A 16,554-nucleotide genomic window follows, 5' to 3' on the forward strand; every position below is an offset into this window, starting at 1 on the left:
CAGCTTGATTCATAACTGCCAGAATGTGGAGGCAACCAAGATGCCCTTTAGAAGGTGAATGGATAAACAAACTGTGGTATATACAGACAATATTATTAAGTTGTAAAAAGAAATTAGCTCTAAAGCCATGATAAGGCATGTAGTAAAGTTAAATGCATATTACCAAGGTAAAGAAGACAATCTGTAGTGCCTACCAACCTCATATTTCAACAATGTGATATTCTCAAAAAGGCAAAATTATGGAGACAGTAAAAAGATCAAAGATTACTAGATGTTACGAGTTTGCTGCTGCTGCTGCTAAGTCACTTCAGTTGTGTCTGACTCTGTGCGACCCTATAGACAGGAGCCCACCAGGCTGCTCCCCCGTCCCTTGTATTCTCCAGGTAAGAACACCGGAGTGGGTTGTCATTTCCTTCTCCAATTCATGAAAGTGAAAAGTGAAAGTGAAGTAGCTCAGTCGTGTCCGATTCTGAGCGACCCCATGGACTGCACCCCACCAGGCTCCTCCATCCATGGGATTCTCCAGGCAAGAGTACTGGAGTGGGTTGCCATTTCCTTCTCCAGTTATGAGTATGAGAATGATGAATAAAAATTACTCAGAAACTATTCTGTATGTAACAGATGTTTTCATTTATGTTAATTATATAAAATGAAAAATAAATAGAGACATGATTTTCAATTTACTACTGATACCAGAAATTTAAATTCATTAAAGCAGACATTATTATTTATTTTCCTGTTAAAAATTTATTACAACATTTTTTATAACCTCCCATTGCTAATATAAGTTAACATGAGACAAATAAATGAAAGTATACTTACCAAGTCTTTTTCAACTACAATATGCATTTCTATATACTGAGAGAAGTCTGGAAGAGGCTAAAAAAATCACATACATAGGTAAAAAATGAAGAATTATTAAATATTTTAAGTAATGTCACTACTTCACAAATTCAATGTTAGAAATTCAATTTTATATATGAAAATAGAAGTAATTTTCAGACTACTGCCTTTGTTGCCTCTTTTGCATCTGTTCAGTTAATTAATTTACTCAGAAAACAATCAACTAATTTACTCAGAAAATAACTTTTACCTTCCACTGGTACAGGGCTACTCATTTGATTCTCTGCTCTGAAGGACATCGTCCCTTGATCACCACTGTATGTGAATTTACACTAGTTTAATGATTCCATCATACATTATTGTGTGTTATGATTTTATTTGTGACCTTGAAAGAGTAAGGGCACCTCTGTTTAGAGGGGTGGAATTCCATCTGAAGATAAAGCTAATCCTTGTATAAATAACCTCAGAAAAATGTGAGCAACAGAGAAACAAAATGACTGAGTTTCTTAAACTGTGCCATAGATATCTTAGGATGTGGAATCCGGTTACACTGTCATCACAGATCACAGTGGTTAACTTAGGCACAAATGTGACGCCCAATGGGCTTATGATCTGTGTGATTTACACCCTGCCAATTTCTAGGGATAAAGTAATACTTGTTTTAACTACCATTAGTAAAATATTACTTATTTCCATCATTATTTTTATATGAATTTAACCTGGGAGGAATACACTAAGGAAAGCTTATGAGAGAGTCTTTATGGACACTCTAAGATTGTAGTGTATTTAACTCAAAATAGTTATAATACCATCAACAAACAATGGACAAATATATAGAAGCAAAAAAGGAGAATCAAATTTCAAAAATTGAGAAAACTTTTTATTATGCTTATTTTAAAGTCTGCATTTTTTTTTCTTTTTACACTGATATTTAATTCCTTGAAAGTTCAAAACTATCACATTTTACTTAAACTATTTTCCTTAACATAAAGAGGAGCAATAAAGAGGGAAAAACTAATCTGAGACTTAGCAAAGATGAAAGTGAAGACTATAGTAATTTAAAGGGAAAAAGTTAATAAGGTCATTAAGACAAATTCAGGGCTGCATGATCATTCATTTTTTCCACCTTTAAACATACTTTTAAAGCCTTGAAGACTTGGGTTTTTTTTTTTTTCATAACAATGCAAATGAAATCCCCTTACAGTCTAATCAGTTTATTATAATTTCCATCCAAAGGTAAGCACCAAATGTTTCATGATAGTTTTGCTTATAGGACTCCATCCTTCCATTTAGGATGAAACAAGGAAAAGACACTGCTTTACTGGAGGATAAACACAAGCATTTATATTAATTGTGTTAGGGTTATATTAATGATTTGAAGGATTCAAAGTTATTTCTTTGTTTTACCAACATAAGCTGCTACTGATGCTGATGCTTAGTTGCTAAGTCGTGTCCGACTCTTTTGTGACCCAGCGGACTGCAGCCTGCCAGGCTCCTCTGTCTATGGAACTTCCCAGGCAAGAACACTGGGATGGGTTGCCATTTCCTTCTCCAGGGGACTTTCCTGACTTAGGGTTCGAACTGTGTCTCCTGCATCACTTGCATTGGCAGGCGGGTTCTTTGCCATTGTGCCACCTGGGATGCCCAACATAAGGGTTAGCTGACTTACATTTCCTGAAGTAATCCTTATTCATTTTCATCTTTGAGATAAGGACTGATGATATTTAGTTGATAATAATTTATTCATTTATTTGCTGGACAAGAAACTTTCAAGAGAAAAGATACATAGTCTGTCTTAGCAAAACAATTAAAAATTTAAGACGAAGGTGCCTAAAAGAATGCCAAGAAATGTGTGCATTGGAAAGGTGGGTAGGTGCTAAGATTTCAGAAGACTTCAAAAGTCATTTTATTTAGTAAAAGAAAGTAGTCAGTAAAGAAAACCAATTTCTTGTATACGTGTTATATGAGGTTGACTCCAATTACCTGAAATTTTGCTTTGGTCAAGTAAACACTAAAGAATTGAATCTAGGGAAGAAGACTAGAGAGCACTGCTAAGTAATCCAATTGCAATATAGTTGGAGTAAAGAGTTAAAATTAGAAGATGCCAAAGATCACTGGTAAGAATATTCAAGGAGAAGGGACATGAAGATGTTGATAGATGACAGACAGACATAGAAAAACATATAAGTAGGTAAATAGTTCATGTGTGTTTTGTGTATTTTGTTTAACTTGGGCAATCATCATATGCTACATAAGCTCAATAACTAAGAAAAAAATGGAATGAGAGTGGGAGATCTATAAATTACATTAGATAAAGCCATGAAAAAATATACAAGATAATATATAAGACAAAAAAACCTTGAGACTTAACACAGGAAATACTGGAGAAGGAAATGGCAACCCACTCCACTGGTCTTGCCTGGAAAATCCCACGGAGGAGCCTGGCAGGTTACAGTTACCAGGGTTGCAAAATGTTGGACATGACTGAGCAACTGAGTACAACACAGGAAATATCATTATCTAGAATATGAGTGTATAAAGAAAAGAGAGAGAAGGTGATACATAGAGAGAGGCAGGAGAATGTTATCAGAGAGTAAAGTGAGTTGAAAATTCCAGGGAGTTTTTATGTTATTTCACCATTAACATTTACTCCATGGTAGTGGACTGAAACAACACAGAATCAACACAGTCTCAGCTGTCATTTTTGGGAAATGAAAATAGGTGAATGCTAACATTTATTTGGAAATTGACAGCATCAAGAATAGCCAGAACAATCTTGAAAAACAACACTACTGAAGGATGCACACTTACTAATTTCAGAACTTATTTCAAAAATATCTCAGTAAAAAAAAAGTGACTCTGGCATAAGAATAGACATAAAGATCAATGGAGTGCATGTGCAGAAATAATCCCTAAATCTTTAGTCAACTGATTTTGAAATAAAAGGGCCAGGCCATGGAAATTCAGTGAATAAAAGATGAGTCTCTTCAACAAACGGTGTTGGGAAAACTAGATATGCACATGAAAAATGATGAAATTAGAGCCCTTCTTCCCTTTTTATAAAAATTAAATCAAAGTTGGATCATATATTGAAATGCAAGAGATTAAAGAATAAAACTTTTAGAGGAAATATGAAATAAATTTTGTAAATCTGGTGTGATAGTTAATTTTATCTGTGAACTTGACCGGGCCACAAATGCCCAGATATTTGTCCAAAAATTATTCTGGTTATTTATTTGAAAATAATTTTGGATAAGATAAACATTTAAATTGGTGGACTTTTAGTGGAGTAGATTATCCTTCATAATATGTATGCACCTCATCTGCTCAGTTGAAAGTATTAATAGAACAAGGATTACCTTGTAGCAAGAATGTGCACATTGCTGTATTTGGAATGGATAACCAACAAGGACCTACTGTATTGCACAGGAAACTGCTTAATGTTATGTGGCAGTCTGGATGGGCAGAGGGCAGAAGTTTTGGGGAGAATGGTAACATACATAAGTATGGCTGAGTGCTGTTGCTTGTCCATCTGAAATTATCACAATATATTAATCAGCTATGAACATGTCGTCGCTCAGTCGTCCGACTCTTTGTGACCTCATGGACTGTAGCCGACCAGGCTCCTCCATCCATGGGATTTTCTAGGCAAGAGTACTGGAGTGGGTTGCCATTTCCTTTTCCAGGGGATCTTCCTGACCCAGGGATCGAACCTGGATCTCCTGCATTGCAGGCAGACGCTTTACCCTCTAAGCCACCAGGGAAGCCCCTTAATCAGCTATGCTCCAATACAAAACAAAAGTTAAAAAAAATTCCTTCCAAGTGGCTGTCTTTAGACTTGAACACAACTTTCCCATGGTTTCCAGCCTGCTGGTCTGCAGTCTACTTTAAATCTTCTCATTCTTTCTGTGTATTTATATCAAATATATGTATATGTGTGTATACATACATGCAGACACACAGACACACACACACACATCTTATTGGTTCTACTTTTCTAGAGAAATATCTGTCATGGAAGACACCCTTTTAACTATTGCAGCTGTGGAACTGAGATTGTTGAAAACCAAACACAGAATCTCACTTTGTGAGTGAATGGACTACAATACAGGTTGAACTTCTACCCTCACGGGGTGTCTGCTGAAAGAAGTAAGATCCTAAAAATTGGAATGTGGGTGTATGAGAAACTCTGATGAAGCTGAGGTCATTAATCTTCTAAACTCTGGTGAGTCTTCTTTGTTGATTGAAGAAGTCTCTCCATCTTTGGATAAGGATATAAGGAAAGTATAATGGCCTACCCTAAGACAGTTGCCATAAAAGACACTTGTGATTCTTCTCAGGATCCTAGATAGGTGTCTTCAGTATTTATGTGAATGTCACTCATGCTTATTTTATCAAAATTCAGACATAATAGATATGGAAAAAGGAGTGCATCTGCAGACAAAAAAGATCTGGATGCCACTAATGGTAGAAAATGCCAGCTTGGAGTTCTGGAAAACTGAGTGACTAGTTTTGAGACTTACAATACAAGCCATGAAGTGTCTGGTATGTCTTGCTCTCTCTCAATAATTTGCAAGCAACTGGTTTATCATAAAAATACATTGTTTATATGGCTGCATAGTAATAACCACATAGTTTACTCAACTGATGACTCACCTCTACATTTTGTATCTTATAGGGCTTTTCTCTTGGCTCAATTTCTTTTTCAGTATATACAGAAGCACTTGAATCCCTAGGTTTTACTTGATAAACCATATGTTCAAAACCAACTGAAGGCTCCAAGGGCTCAATTCCATAACTTACATTTTCAAACTGTAGTAAGCCCCTACAAATTCCAAAAAAAAGTGAATAAATAAAATAATTCATTTTTCTTAAAGTCAATAAAATTAAACAATCCGTTTTTTAATAGTATGTAGATATTTTCAGTCTTAACCTTGGGTGGTGAAATAGGAAAACATTACCAAGAATTCACAAATTTACTGAGTGGAATGAGTAGTAGTAATGCTATTGGCATTTATCTAGCTATAATTAATACTATAAGATTTCCACATATACTAAAAAAACCCTTAGTTCAGGAGGGAAGTAGGAGACATGGCAAGAGTTTTCATACCATGCTTTTCTAATGACAGTTTCCCATGATAAGCCATTACTCACTTTAAAACTTAGCAAAGGTCAATGAAACTAAAAGTTGATTCATTGAGAGGATAAACAAAAGGAATAAACCTTTAGCCAGAATTATCAAGAAAAAAAGAAGAGGACTCAAATCAATACAATTAGAAATGAAAAAGAAGTTATAACTGACACTACAAGTTGCTACAAACAACTATATGCCCTAAAATAGACAACTTAGAAGAAGTGTACAAATTCTGAGGATACAAGCTTCTAAGAGTGAACCAGAAAGAAATGGAAAATATGAACAGGATAATGACAAATACTGAAATTGAAACTGTGATTAAAACTTCCAAACAAAAGGCCAGGGACAGAAAACTTAGCAGGTGAATTATTTCAAGCACTTAGAGAAGAGTTAACACATATTCTTCCCAAATCATTCAAAAAAATTGCAGAAGAAGGAACACTCCCAAGCTCATTCTATGAGGTCATCACCACCATGACACCAAACTGAGATAATGATGTCACAAATAAAGAATACTAAAGGCCAATATAACTGATGAACATGGATGCAGAAATCCTCAATAAAATATTAGCAAACAGAATCCAACAACACATTAAATAATCATACACCATGAGCAAATGGGATTTATCACAGGGATGGAAGGATTCCTCAACATATATAAATTGATCACTGTGATATATCACATTAACAAACTCAAGAGGAAAAGTCATATGATCATTTCAACACACACAGAAAAAGTTTTGACAAAACTCAGCACCTATTTATGATAAAAACACTCCAAAAAGTTAACATAGAGGGAACATACTTCAACATAATATAGGCCATATATGACAAACCTATAGCAAACATCATTCTCAACAGTGAAAAACTGAAAGCATTTCCTCTAAGATCAGGAACAAGACAAGGATATCCACTCTCACCACTTTTATTCAACACAGTTTTGGAAGTCCTAGCCAGGGCAATAGAGAAGAAAAAGAAATAAAAGGAATACAAATTGGAAAAGAAGCAAAATTGTCCTGTTTGCAGATTAATGGTACTACACACAGAAAATCCTAAAGATACCACCAGAAAACTACTAGAGCTCATTAATGAACTTGGTAAAGTTGTAGGATACAAAATAACACACTAAAATCTCTTGCATTTCTATACATTAACAATACAAGATTCAAAAGAGAAATTAATGAAACAATCTACTTACCATCATATCAAAAAGAAACAAGTAACTAGCAATAAACCTATCTAAGGAGGCAAAAGACCTGTACTCAGAAAGCTCTAAGATACTGATAAGAGAAAGCAAAGATGACACAAACAGATGTAAAGATATACCATGTTCTCAGATTTGAAGAATCAATATTGTCAAAATGACTATACTATCCAAAGTAATCTACAGATTAAATGCAATCAATATCAAATTCCCAGTGGCATTTTTCAGAGAATTAGAACCAAAAAAATTTAAAATTTGTACGAAAAAACAAAGGACCTTGAATGGCCAAAACAATCTTGAGAAAGAAAACTGGAGCTGGAGGAATCAGGCTACCCGACTTCAGAGTATAGTACAAAGTGACATTCATCAAAACAGTATGGCATTGGCATAATAGAAATATTGAAACTGGATAGAAATTTCAGAGCTAAACCTATGACCTATGGTCACCTAATCTATGAAAAGGAGGCAAGATATACAATGGAGAAAAGACAATCTCTTCAATAAGTGGTGCTGGGGAAAAGAAAACCAGACAGCTATATGTAAAAGAATAAAATTAGAGCATTCTTTAATACCATTCCCAAAAATAAACTCAAAATGAATTGAAGACCTGAACATAAAACTGGATTCTATAATACTCTTAAAGGAAAACACAGGCAAAACACTTTCTGGGATAAATTGCTGCAAGATCTTTTTTGATCCACCTCTCAGGGTAATGAAAATAAAACCAAAAATAAATGCAATGTAATATAACTAAAAAATTTGGCACAGCAAAAGAAACCATCAACAAAACAAAAATATAAGCCCATGAAATAGGACAAAATATTTGCAAGGGATTAATCTTTTAAATATATAGTGCATGCAGCTCAATATCAAAAAACACAACAAACTAATCAAAAACAGGGGTGGAAGATCTAAACAGACATTTTTCCAAAGATGATATACATATGGCACATGAAAAAAATGCTTAATATCACTAATTACTAGAGAAATGCAAATCAAAACTACAATGAGGAACCACTTCACACTATTTAGGATGGCCATAATTAAAAAGTGTACAAACAAATAATGCTGGTGAGGGTGTGGAGAAAAGGGAACCCTCCTACATTGTTGGTCAAATTATAAATCAGTACAGCCACTATGGAGAACAGTATGGTAGCCCCTTAAAAAACTAAAAATAGAGCTACCATATGACATAGCAATCTGACCCTTGGATATATATCTGGAGAAAAGCATAATTTGAAAAGATACATGTGCCCCAATATTCACTGCAGCACTATTTGTAACAGTCGGCACATGGAAGCAACTTAAAAGTCTACTAACAGAGGAATGAATAAAGAAGATGTGCTACATATCTACATTGGAAGATGTAGATAAAAAGGATATAAAGGCCATAAAAGCCATAAAAGGCTTTTTGTAGCAACAAGGCATTTGTACAAAATGCCATTTGTAGCAACATGGATGGACCTAGAGATTGTCATACTGACTGAAGTTGGTCAGAGAAAGATAAATATTATCTGATACCACTTATATGTGGAATTAAAAAAAATGTTACAAATGAGCATAATTACAAAACAGAAATAGAGTCACAGATGTAGAAAGCAAACTTAGGGTTACCAATGGGGGTGGGTGGAGGGATGGATAAATGGGTAAATGCGAATTGACATATATGCATTACTATATATAAAATAAATAACCAACAAGAACCTCCTGAATAGCACAAGAAACTTTGCTCAATACTCTGTAATATTCTATATGGGAGAAGAATCTAAAGAAGATTGGATATATATATATATATATGAATACATGTGTGTAAATATATACACACACACACACACACACACACACACACAGGCACCTGACTCACTTTGCTGTACAGTAGAATCTAACATAACTTTGTAAATCAACTGTACTTCAATAAAAATTAATTAAAAATAAAAATAAAACTTCTGAATATAATTTCTAAATTTGAAAATTATTTCTTAAAAGTTCCATTTTGCAACCATAAAATTATATATCACAACCTGAGTCCAGTACATGTGCTAATGATTGCCATAGAATTTGGATAACCTTCAATATCCCCTTGGTAGTAGCAAAAGTTCTGAAAAATAAAGAAAAACATATGCACTTCTATCAGAATACTTCATGTTAAATGCACTATTCTCAAATATTTAAAACATATATACATATAGTGTATGCATCAAACACTTACTATTTCCAAGACAGATATATAATATTATTAGATGAACATTTAACCTCAGTTTTCCAAAATTGTGCCTACAAGTTTCTAAGAATAAGTACATTTCCATGATCTTTTCTATTATAAATTAAACATGATAGCTCCTATCATTAAGATCAAGGCAAAAATCATCAAAAACTTATTTTTTCAAATTCTTCTGACTTATTTTTTCAAGGTAGATATAAAAATATAAATAAATCCAAAAACTTCCAAATTTATCAAATTAAAAATTACTTTATTATAATGGCAGAGTAAATTACATTGGATTATAAACTCCCAAATTTACTGAAAAACTAATTCACACATTTAGAAAGCTCAGTGAATTCAAAAAGTTTAAACACAAAGAGATCCATAAACAGACGCATCAGCAAAAACATTAAAAATCAAAGAATCAAATCTTGAAAGCAGCATGAGAAAACTAATTACCTTAAAAGAGAACTCCAGTGATATTTGCATAGATTTCTCTGTAGAAACTACAAAGGTTAGGAAGCAGAGGGCTAACATAATGTACTTAAAGAAAAAAAAAAATTACTCAAGGGTTGTATATCAAGCAAGGCAATGTTTAAAAATAAAATAAAATACATTTATTTCCATATGAACAGAAACTTTGAGAATTTGTTATTACTTGCCCGGCCTTACATGGAATATTTAAGGAAATTCTTCAGGTTGAAAGTAAGTGATCTCATATAGTAATTCAAATCCACATAAAATTTCAAAGAGAGCTCAAGAAGGTTACTATGTAATTGAAAAAGCATAGTATAAAGGCATATTTTCCCTTTCATTCTCTTAACTGATTTAAAAATCAATAGAGTAAAGTAATATGTATATATGCTTCCCTGATGGTTCAGTTGGTAAAGAATTTGCCTGAACTGCAGGACATTGCCTACAATGCAGGAGACCCAGGTTTGATCTCTGAATCAGGAAGATCCCCTGGAGAAGGAAAGGGCAATTCACCCCAGTATTCTTGCCTGGGAAATCCATGGACAGCGGAGCCTGGCAGCTATAGTCCATGGGGTCACAAGAATCAGACACCACTTACTGACTAAACCATAAAATGTACATAGCGTATTACTGGGTCAAAGAAATAGAATATATTTGCTGATGACAGCATATAGAAGGTAAGTGGAAACAAAGAAGTACTAGGTTAAGGAAAGGACTGCAGACAGTAAAGTAAATGTAACAGTGAACTGTTGGGCTTGTACATTAATAAATGTAATATGTACAACAATAATACCACAGAAGGGAGGGAAATAAACAGTTTTAGGGGAAAATGTCTCTGTGTCTCACTGGAATTAAGGTAATATAAATCTAAAATTGCATCAGTTCAGTTGAGTCGCTCAGTTGTGTCTGACTCTTTGCGACCCCATGAACTGCAGCACGCCAGGCCTCCCTGCCCATCACCAACTCCCGGAGTCCAGCCAAACCTATGTCTCTTTGGTCGGTGATGCCATCCAACCATCTCATCCTCTGTTGTCCCCTTCTCCTCCTGCACTCAATCTTTCCCAGCATCAGGGTTTTCTCCAATGAGTCAGCTCTTTGCATCACGTGGCCAAAGTATTGGAGTTTCAGCTTCAACATCAGTTCTTTCAACGAACACCCAGGGCAGATCTCCTTCAGGAAGGACAGGTTGGATCTCCTTGCAGTCCAAGGGACTGCCAAGAGTCTTCCCCAACACCACAGTTCAAAAGCATCAATTCTTCGGTGCTCAGCTTTCTTCACAGTCCAACTCTCACATCCATACATGACTACTGGAAAAACCATAGCCTTGACTAGATGGACCTTTGTTGGCAAAGTAATGTCTCTGCTTTTTAATATGCTGTGTAGGTTGGTCATAACTTTCCTTCCAAGGAGTAAGTGTGTTTTAATTTCATGGCTGCAATCACCATCTACATTGAATTTGGAGCCCAGAAAAAATAAAGTCAGCCACTGTTTCCACTGTTTCCCCATCTATTTGCCATGAAGTGATGGGACCGGAGGCCATGATCTTAGTTTTCTGAACATTGAGCTTTAAGTCAACTTTTTCACTCTCCTCTTTCACTTTCATCAAGAGGCTTTTTAGTTCTTCAGTTTCTGCCATAAGGGTGGTGTCATCTGCATATCTGAGGTTATTGATATTTCTCCTGGCAATCTTGATTCCAGCTTGTGCTTCCTCCAGTCCACCATTTCTCTTGATGCACTCTGCATATAAGTTAAATAAGCAGGGTGACAATATATAGCCTTGATGTACTCCTTTTCCTATTTGGAACCAATCTGTTGTTCCAAGTTCAGTTAGAAAAATTCAGTTAGAAAAAAACAAACTACCTTCTCTGTCCATGGTGCTTCTTCTAGCATCAGCACTCGTGAACTCACAGAGCGCCTTATTCACTGCCGTGTCTTCTACACAGTGTTGTGTCTGATACAGAAACTTTGTTCTCAGTGAATTAAGTGCAGCCATTCGTTTATGTGGGCTTCCCTCAAAGCTCAGTCAGTAAAGAATCTGCCTGCAAAGCTGGAGACCTGAGTTTGATCCCTGGGTCAGGAAGATCCCCTGGAGAAGGAAATGGACACCCACTCCAGTATTTTTTGCCTGGGGAATCCCATGGACAGAGATGCTTGGCCAGTACAGTCCATGGGGTCGCAAGAGTCAGACACGACTTAGTAACTAAACCACCACCATCACCATTGGTTTATGTACCTATCTAACCATACATTCTATCATCTGGAAGTGGCTGATCTAATTTAAAGGTAGACTAGCTTACTGAACACTCTTCTACCCTGGTAGTTGGGAGACATTACTCTGAAAGGCTGGGGTTCTCTTTGCATCAGAGACCAGTATATGGCAAGCTTCACTGAGAGCCTCAATACATTTGTCCAGATATAAGGTGTTGAAATGGGGGTCTCACCTTCCCAACATTATATCTAATAACTATTTTGTAGCTTTTTTGCTTTCTACCATAATAACTTTTAGCTCCCATCCACCAGTGGGGAATTTGTCCACCCAGAGACACAATAATGATTCTACTACTTTGGATGATGAAACGTCCACCTGGAGATTTTGAGCTACTTCTGCCACTGTACAAATGAGCAGGCCAACACAGTGGCTGGAGGTTCTGACTCTGAACACAGTAGGGAAAGTTGTTGTTTAAAAAGTGCTATGTCTTCAATCCACTTGACTATAACAGTAACCAAAATAAGATATGATTAAGGATGCAGACTGTTTGGGAATGAAGATTTGTGTTATTATGCTAGGTAAACATTCATAAGAAGCTTTGGTAGGTCTGGTTGAGAGCAATGGAAATGCAAGGCAGGTAGTGGGAAAAAGAAGTCATACACAGCAATCATAACTGATCACAGAAGCGAAGACTCTAGCAGCTTTGCATATGTTATTTTGGCTTGCCACATGCCTATGTATCTTTATTTGTATGTACCAAACATTTTCTTCTCCCGCCCCCCCTTCTATCATCAGCTTACATACAAGTGGTTGGAGGTTAACTTTACAAGTTAATTTAACATCATGTTAACACAGCATTCAGCGGGACTGTGACTGAATTTGTGGAGAGTTTAATATTGCTACCAACGGACACTATGACACGTAATTGTGTGTCTCATCCATTTGTGAAAGAATGAAAATCGCTTTAATTGTGAAAAGGGTGGTTGAATGTTGTTAACTAGAAATGAGTGACTCTCTTGTTTTTTCAGAGTTCAAATGTGTATAAAAGAGCACATATGGGGGGCTTCCCTGGTGGCTCAGTGGTAAAGAATCTGCCTGCCAATTCAGGAGAGGCGTGTTCAGTCCCTGGTATGGGGAGATCCCACATGCCACGGAGAAACTAAGCTTGTGCGTCACAACTATTGATCCTGTGCCCTAGAGCCTGTGCTCCACAACAAGAGAAGCTGCAGTAGTGAGAAGCCTGCACACCACCACGAAGAGTAGCCCTCACTCGCTGCAACTAGGGAAAAGACTGCACAGTAACGAAGACTGGAACAGCCAAAAAAAAAAAAAAATTCTTTTTTTTTTTCAAATGAGTACATATGGAAACTGAATAATCTAAGTTGTAAGGCTCTGTTGATTATTAATGCCTTGCAACTCAGTTTCAAATTAAACTTTCGCCTGCTTTGTGCAAATGAATATGGGCCCCTTAATTATTTTTTCCTTTGCTATGGATCAAGCTTTGCTAGTACCGGGTGCTGGTGAGCATGGGAAGACAGCTCTGCTGTCTGGTTCCAGGGTGCTAGCTTGGTAGGCTCCTACAGAGAGCACACTTGTGGCAAAGCCAGGATGCTTCAGTGACTGGTGGTCACTAACACCCTTCAGCCAGTAGTTTCCATCCGTCCAGGCCCCTCTCCTTCCTCAGTGGAGTGAGTTTGGTGAGACAGCGCGTGAGCAGCTCTCCTGGCTACCCAAAGGGCAGATTTCCCTTGGATGGTTCTGAAGAGAAATTTCACAGCAACATCATTTGGAACAGCACCACAGTGACTTCTGCTATTCGCAGATTCATGGTCATGCCACTTTCAGCAATCCCAACTCTGGGGTAAAGAAACAGGCTTCTTTAACCCATCCTAGGGTTGCCAACTGCTTCTTGTATCTGATATTCCTATGTCCTTTAAAGTTCTCTTTACTTCTTTTTTACTCTAATCCCTGTTACAGTTAATAATTCCCTATATCAAACTTTCTATGTGCAAATTTTTGAGTGATTTCTTTAGACATAGACTAACAGTTTCTTACATTTTTTAGATACTTCATTGACTTATCATCGTATTTGTATTTTTTGACTGTGGGTTCATATACAGCTTCATCTGCATAAATCACACTTTATACAATCAAGAGAAAATATCTCTTCCTTTCCTCCAGGTTCTGACTACTTTCCTACTTTCCTGCAAATGTGGTTTATATTGTCCAGACTGATAACACGTCTAATTCTTCAAAATTATCAGTAAATTATATCAATCTTATACATAAGTTGATTGGAAAAGTTGGAAATCAATAAATAAATCATTTTAGGTCACAGAGAATACAATTTCGATAAAGTACTCAAAGGTTTATTATTATTATTATTTTTTCATTTATTTTTATTAGTTGGATGCTAATTACTTTACAATATTGTAGTGGTTTTTGTCATACATTGACATGAATCAGCCATGGATTTACATGTATTCCCCATCCTGTTCCCCCGGATGAAACTGGAGCCCATTATACAGAGTGAAGTAAGCCAGAAAGATAAAGAACATTACAGCATACTAACACATATATATGGAATTTATAAAGATGGTAATGATAACCCTATATGCAGAACAGGTTTATTATTTTTATACAATTTCCTTTCCCAGTTTTTTCATGTTTTTTATTGTCATTTTCCTGCACTGTTTTCCTTTACCATATCTTGCTCAGTCTTCTACTAGCACTCAAAATGAATGTGCATAAACTTAGCAACTGTAAGAATGTTGCTGTTGTGTGTGCCTCCTACAAATTTTGATTTGATGAAGTTGATTGATAGTTCTGCTAAAGTCATCATCATATTTGCTGAGTTTCTTCCTACTTCACCTATTGATTATTGAGAGAGAGAGAGTGTGTGTTTGTGTGGGCACGTGCATCCAGTTGTGTCTGACTCTTTGTGGGCCATGGACTGTAACCTGTCAGGCTCCTCTGTCCAGGGGATTCTCCAGGTAAGACTACTGGAGCAGATTGCCATTTCCTACTTCAGGGATCTTCCTGGCTCAGGGATCGAACCCTCATCTCTTGGGTCTCCTGCATTGGCAAGTGGATTCTTTATCACTAGCACCATAGACACAGAAGTCTAAATCTTCAGTAATAATAATTTAATTATTTTTCATTTCTGTCCATTTCTGCCTCCTATAACTTGACATCTATTTTTACATGCATACATATTTCAGATTGTTACGCCATCTTGTAATTTTACTTTTTAACCAGCATGAGTATCTCTCTGTCCTGAAGAGATCATAAAGTAAGCTGCAGACATGGGGAACAACCCTGTGATGACCAGCCTAGACAGTATATTAAAAAGCAGAGACATTATTTTGCTGACAAAGGTCTGTCTAGCCAAAGCTATGGTTTTTCCAGTAGTCATGTGTGGATGTGAGAGTTGGACTATAAAGAAAGCTGAGTGCTGAAGAATTGATGCTTTTGAATTGTGGTATTGGAGAAGACTCTTGAGAGTCCCTTGGACTGCAAAGAGATCAAACCAGTTCATCCTAAAGGAAATCAGTCCTGAATATTCATTGGAAGGACTGATGCTGAAGCTGAAACACCAATACTTTGGCCACCTGATGCGAAGAACTGACTTATTGGAAAATACCTTGATGCTGGGAAATACTGAAGGCAGGAGGAGAAAAGGATGTCAGAGAATGAGATGGTTGGATGGCATCACTGACGTGATGGACACGAGTTTGAGTAAGCTCTGGGAGCTGGTGATGGACAGGGAAGACTGGAATGCTGCAGTCCATGGGGTCACAAAGAGTGGACATGACTGAGTAACTGAACTGAAATGATCAGCGAACAAATTCTGTGTCTGATAGGTTGAATTGGTTTCTTGTAGAGAAGCCTTTAGTTAGCAAGATTTTAGGGATGAAAATCATCTGTGGAATTCATGAAAAACAGATTTATATGCTTCTAATCCAATTTAATAAACTCTCCTGATTTTTCCTACACTGAAGATGGGCTTGAAGCTTTGGCAAACATACTTTGCCAACATGGCATTTGAGGCCAGCAATCAATAACTTGCTACATTCAGGTTATTGCTAAAACAGTCTTTGATTTGTCTCTTTAAGTACACATTTGTTTTTCATGACTATCTCCTGCGGAGGGAGGAAATAGAGTTAGGTGTTAGGTATATACAGTCACATAAAAAGTAGGTGTGGGACATTGTGGCTACGTGCATATTATTATTATTATTATTTTTTATCTTCTCTCTCTCCCTCTCGAGGTTTCCCAGGCAGCTCAGTGGTAAAAATATGCCTGCCAGTGCAGGAGACATAGAAGCTGTGGGTTTGATCCCTGGAGACCGAAAAGACAACCCATTCCTGTATTCTTGCCTGGAGAATCCCATGGACAGAGGAGCCTGGTGGGCTAGTCCATAGAGTTACAAAGAGGTGGATATGATTGAGCATGCACACCCTCTCCTTCACCACACTCACACACAC

General features: G+C 36.5%; 1 protein-coding gene across 1 annotated transcript in view; it reads right to left on the reverse strand.

Annotated features, from left to right (window-relative positions):
* Nucleotides 1-16,554, reverse strand: part of ADAM2 (ADAM metallopeptidase domain 2) — a 109,887-nt gene that overhangs the window by 83,091 nt on the left and 10,242 nt on the right. Inside the window, exons 5-7 of the mRNA XM_061134911.1 lie at nt 9,203-9,279; nt 5,500-5,668; nt 823-879 (exon numbers count right to left, since the gene is read on the reverse strand). Coding sequence (XP_060990894.1) covers nt 823-879; nt 5,500-5,668; nt 9,203-9,279 — 303 coding nt within the window. The remainder of the gene's footprint in view (nt 1-822; nt 880-5,499; nt 5,669-9,202; nt 9,280-16,554) is intronic.

Source organism: Dama dama, chromosome 32, assembly GCF_033118175.1.
Source record: "Dama dama isolate Ldn47 chromosome 32, ASM3311817v1, whole genome shotgun sequence".
Lineage (NCBI taxonomy): Eukaryota > Metazoa > Chordata > Mammalia > Artiodactyla > Cervidae > Dama > Dama dama.